At 30.3% G+C, this 5,306-nt stretch overlaps 3 protein-coding genes across 5 annotated transcripts; 2 read left to right on the top strand and 1 right to left on the bottom strand.

The window, feature by feature from the left end:
• Positions 1–7: 7 nt before the first annotated feature.
• Positions 8–5,254, top strand: LOC112467101. 2 transcript variants are annotated; one of them, XM_025035569.1, is made up of 2 exons: positions 8–142; positions 4,976–5,254. In XM_025035569.1, exons 1-2 carry the CDS (start codon positions 44–46, stop codon positions 5,180–5,182), a joined length of 306 nt encoding a protein of 101 aa, XP_024891337.1. In that variant the 5' UTR covers positions 8–43; the 3' UTR covers positions 5,183–5,254. The 2 variants fall into 2 exon arrangements, with proteins under 2 accessions (XP_024891337.1, XP_024891336.1); XM_025035568.1 differs by having other exon boundaries at positions 8–139; positions 4,973–5,254.
• Positions 162–2,577, top strand: LOC112467099 (uncharacterized protein DDB_G0286591-like). Its single transcript, XM_025035565.1, has 5 exons — positions 162–500; positions 689–1,175; positions 1,263–1,364; positions 1,516–1,768; positions 1,843–2,577. Exons 1-5 carry the CDS (start codon positions 413–415, stop codon positions 2,113–2,115), a joined length of 1,203 nt encoding a protein of 400 aa, XP_024891333.1. The 5' UTR covers positions 162–412; the 3' UTR covers positions 2,116–2,577.
• Positions 2,632–4,967, bottom strand: LOC112467100 (putative nuclease HARBI1). 2 transcript variants are annotated; one of them, XM_025035567.1, is made up of 5 exons: positions 4,750–4,967; positions 4,452–4,658; positions 3,781–4,038; positions 3,490–3,705; positions 2,632–2,840 (listed from the first exon to the last, which is right to left on the bottom strand). In XM_025035567.1, exons 1-5 carry the CDS (start codon positions 4,838–4,840, stop codon positions 2,713–2,715), a joined length of 900 nt encoding a protein of 299 aa, XP_024891335.1. In that variant the 5' UTR covers positions 4,841–4,967; the 3' UTR covers positions 2,632–2,712. The 2 variants fall into 2 exon arrangements, with proteins under 2 accessions (XP_024891335.1, XP_024891334.1); XM_025035566.1 differs by having other exon boundaries at positions 2,635–3,119.
• Positions 5,255–5,306: the final 52 nt, after the last annotated feature.

A 5,306-nucleotide genomic window follows, 5' to 3' on the forward strand; every position in this document is an offset into this window, starting at 1 on the left:
ACGCGCTCCACGAACTGCGACGTCTGCGACGAAACGAACCGCGATGGGCGCGATGTCCGCGATCCACGGCCCTGCGCACCTCCCCGCGGTGATACCAGACTGCAGACAAAGCCGGAGCACGGAGCTGACGGAGATGGAGCAGAGGTTTGTTCTTTGTAGCTGAACTGGCTGTACTAGTTCAAAAAGTGTACACTGAAGCGTTCTTTGTAGCAGAATTGGTAAAAGTGTTGCCGTTCTTAGTAACAGTGCAAGAGAACTAGTGCAACAGTTCACTGTACTGATTGCACTGGGTCCGGAGGTAGTACAACCAGTGCAGTGCAGTCTGGTGCAGTCAGTTGCAGTCAGTGTAGTACACAATAACCTAAAATTATTAGAAGCGATCATTTTATAATAAACAAGATCAAACAAGACAATGGACAATGAAATTGGAAGAATACAGAAAGATGAGAGAGGGAATATCTTAGTAGATGCGAATGGAAACGTAACATGTTATACTGAAGGTAATAATAGATATACGTAAAAATAGTTTTACAGACAGATTCAAGAGATATCTAACAATTACCGTATCAATAACTATAAGGTCACTTTTTTCAATTTCTTGCTTACCAAAAAGTTGAAAAAACCGACCCTAATTGTCACATAAACCATATGTAAAATATTTAATAATATACTTTGTATTTGTGTGTAGGAGGATTACAGTTTGCAATTTCGTACAAAGATCTTGATTTCTCTTGTGACACACTTAACTGTACAGTTGACAATAAAAACATATTAATACCATTACATGATGATGTACGAAACAATGAAGAAAATAGTACAAATTTTACTGAGAATAATGTTGAAAATGTCACTGAAAGACAAGTTAGTGAAATAATAAACAATGAAGATGAAATAGGAAGAGAGGAAAACAGAAATCAAACACACTCATGGTCAGATGCCAGTATCAAATTATTTTTATCTTTATATAAAGAAAAAAGTGTTCAACTTGCAAACAGAAAACTAAAAACCAAAAAGATAATGTGGCAAAAAATATCTGAAATTATGAATTTAAAAGGCTATAACGTAACACCGATTCAAGCAGAGAATAAGTACAAGTCGTTAGAAAGATCATACAAAAATACAGTAACACATAACAAACAAACAGGTAGAAATAGAATGACCTGCCCCTTTCAAACGTAAGTATTAGAAGTTAATATATATAACAAATAATTAAAAAAATATCTTTATAAATATATATTTTAAAAAGCATTTTTTTGTTATAGGGAATTGACAGAACTGTTAGGTCATAGACACAATATTGAGCCTTTGGTTCTATCAGGAAACAAAGGTACTACATTCAGAAGCGACATAAGACAAACTCCTTTGTAAGTATTATAGAAGACATCTAAAAAGCAATATTTTATAATAAATATTCATACATTACAACGAACAAATATAATATATTTAAAAATACACACAGTTTTATTTATGTATAATGTATATGAAACTTTGCATTTATTTATCACAATGTTATAGACGTTTTGATGAAGGAAATGAAGATACTGAAAATATTTCTCCCAATATTACAAATTTGAATAGAAACATAGGCTCATATAAAAATAATAACTCATATGACATTAATGAAGCAACAATTAATTCTGCACAAACTCATCCAGTAATAAATAATGAACTTTCAACATCTAATTCTGCACAAACTCATCCAGTAATAAATTATGAATCCTCAACATCTCAAGAAACGGTACGGAGTGACACGAACCATAATAATGTAGTAAGTAAAAAAATATGTATTGGACCTATATCTTTATTTATATTTAAAATATTTTTAAAATGTAAATATTACAGACAAAAGGTCATAGGAAGCAAATGGGAACAACAGCAAAAGCTTTGCACATGTATGAACAAAGTATTCAAGATCTAAGAAGTGAAATAGAAGCAGAAAATAAAAAGAGGCATGAAATACAAAAACAAATACTAGAAGAACATAGTAAATTAAGATTAGCATATGAACAACATATGATCAAAGTACAGGAGGAAATGACAATTGCTAACAAATTAAGAGCAGAAAGAAATGAATTACTGAATGAACTTCTTTCTGAAAAAAGTAAAAAACTTTAAAGCTATATTGCGTGGAAATAATTTTACAATTATTTTTATTGTATTTATTTTTATTTTTAAGTTACATTAACATTTTTTTTAATTACAAGTGTGAACTGCAATGTAAAAGTAAGTTTAGTGATAAAAACACACTTGATACGTGACTGTGATTATGTTATGTTTTTATTTTGGTTAATAATGATTAATAATTATTCAGAGGATTAATAATTACAAGATATGTAATTTTATGTTTGTTTTAGTTTAAAAGTTACATTAACATTTGTATTTTTTTTTAACTACAAGTGTGAACTGCAATGTAAAAGTAAGTTCAGCGATAAAAACACACTTGATACGTAACTGTGATTATATGTTTTTATTTTGGTTAATAATGATTAATAATTATTCAAAGGATCAGAGGATCAATAATTACAAGATATGTAATTTTATGTTTGTTTTACTACAAATAAATATAGATACATTTTATTACCAAATATTTTTTATAATTTCATCCTCTCTTTAATTATATATGAATTACACATTTATTATAAATTTACATGTAAATTTATATATATATATATATATATATATAATACATTGATACAAAGTTATTCTTAATTCTTATCCTCGAGTTATTTGAAGACATATTTCATCTCGTTTTTGTGTATTCGTTTCATATTCTCTTGGTAGATTATCAATTACTTGTTGGTTTTGTGCTGCAATGTCTGGTCCTTGATCATCTATGGCATCTTCGAAAAATTGTAAATCTTGTGCATTTGCTATATTATGTAACACACAACATGCATGAATAACATGTACCATCCGTACAATATCTCTTAACTTGAAATGATATAATTGACGAAATCGTTGTTTTAAACAGCCAAATGCATTTTCAATTATTACTCTCGAAGAACTTAATTTTTGATTGAAGGTTCTTTGACGTCGAGTTAAGTGGCCATTATCCTTATAGGGCACAATTAGTTGTGATAAGCAAGGATACGCACTATCTCCTAATAGAATATAATTATCTAAAAAAATAATATTTTTGGTAATATTATGAATAAAAAATAAATATTAAATAATAAAAAATATTAATGGTAATAATACATTAAATACATTAACAATGCAATAAATACATTAAAGCTTCTCTACAATGACCGCAATCATTGTGGCTGCTTTTCAGCAATGTACATACATACATACAACATACATTGTGTTGTAAGGCTGAGATTTCTTACATCCGACAATGACATTGTTGGACGTAGCGATAGGCTGCAAGATAGAAAGTTTCTAGACTTGAGAAATTTTTTATCTCACAGCCAATTCGACAAGTCGTTGTCGGATGTATGTAATCTCATCTTTAAACTGATTTTCTGCTTATTTTTATTTTCAGTTTACCTCCGCAAAGTTGCCGTAAATCTGCATATATTGTTGAATTTTTTAACACTCTAGCGTCATGAACGGAGCCTGGATATCCAATAAACACGTCAATAAATTTCATTTTGTGGTTCACTGTTCCTTGCATATGTATAGAAAAATAAGATTTCCTGTTGATATAAGAATCAGGATCCTCCATTGGTTTATCGATTCTTATATGAGATCCATCTATGGCCCCTTAAAAAGAAACAATAATATATAAGAAAAAAATTGTATACAAAATATATATAAAGAAACACATAAATGCTTTACCTATAACACCAGGAAATCCTTTCTCTTGTAGAAAATATGTAGCACTTTCTTCTTTCTCGACGGCTGTCGGATATCTTATAACATTTGGGGCTAATGTCATAATAAACTGTGTAACTCTCGTAATTATAGTATGTAAACAACTAATAGTAACACCGAATCGATCTGCTACATCTCGATAAGATGCACTCTCATGGCCAACAAACCACAAATAACACAGGATATGTTTCTCTGCAGTTATTTTTAAATTTCCTGCATGATCTGAAAAATTAGCATAGGTTTACATAAAATATATCTTTTTTATACATATATAATGTTTTAAAATTAAACTATACAATAATCGGAATTGGCTCTGGTTTCGAGTGAATTCTTTGTACTTTCATCATTGCACTTTTTCTTTCAATAAATGTTTAATTATATATTTATTTTAATTTGTATAATACAACTACAGAGAATAGATCTCTTTTTCCTTTGATTGTACTTTAATCAATGCTATATTATCAATCTTTATAATCTATTTAATTGTAAATATATTTCATGATGTAGGGAGTGATTTTTGGCACTTAATATATAAGAGTGTTTTTTGACAATTATACAGGAAAGGTTCTATATAAATGTATATATATATATATATATATATATATATATATATATATATATAAACATACACATACTTGATATTTCGATAAATATATCGGATACTTCGAACTGATTTATGAGCTCATATGCTACGGCTCTTGATAATCGAAAATGCATCAGAAAATCTCTCGCTATATAATTTCTAACTATATTTTCTATATAGTTAACAACTTTGATGTGCTGTATCCTTCCAACCCTTCCAACTAGTCCATAAACTGGCAAATGTACTAATTCATTGTTTTCTAAAAGATCAAATATGTCAATAGGTTAGACTTCATATATATTTTAATTTTATCAATTATTGTATTACTGCATTTATACATTACTTCTTACCATTATTATCTTCCAATAAAATATTTAAAATCGGTGGCATTACAACATTTTCGTCATCGGATGAATCTATCAGTAAATCTTCGTACTCCATATTGTACTACTCTGCACCACTCTGCACGAATATCGTTCTTTATAAGCAACCTGCACTCTTGGCACTGGCCTGTCCTCGCTTGTACTGGTCCGGTTCTAGTGCAGTCCCAGTGCAGCTACAAAGAACAAACCTCAGCTCAGCAGCATGCTTACGGCATGTGGAGGGGATTGTGCTGGGGTAACGCGTCCAACCAAAGCGAAGACCACGTCCGTGTTCGCTCGACACTTGGGCAGCTGCTTCAAAACGTTCAAACACCTGGGAGGACTGCAGATCCGCTGTCTCCTCTTGTCGAGCTATAGCTATTATTCAGGTTCAAAAACTCTTGAGTTAGCGTCGAGTTGATGTGCAATTATTTATTTACTGTTGATTTATTAATTCTCTTCCTACAAGATTTTGATATATTTATAAGTGTGCTGTGTTACAAAATTGAAATTTGTAAATATAAAAACTGTATAAGAGTAAGGAG

The sequence above is a fragment of the Temnothorax curvispinosus genome, unplaced genomic scaffold (assembly GCF_003070985.1).
Source record: "Temnothorax curvispinosus isolate PA1 unplaced genomic scaffold, ASM307098v1 QBEX01016893.1, whole genome shotgun sequence".
Classification (NCBI taxonomy): Eukaryota; Metazoa; Arthropoda; class Insecta; order Hymenoptera; family Formicidae; genus Temnothorax; species Temnothorax curvispinosus.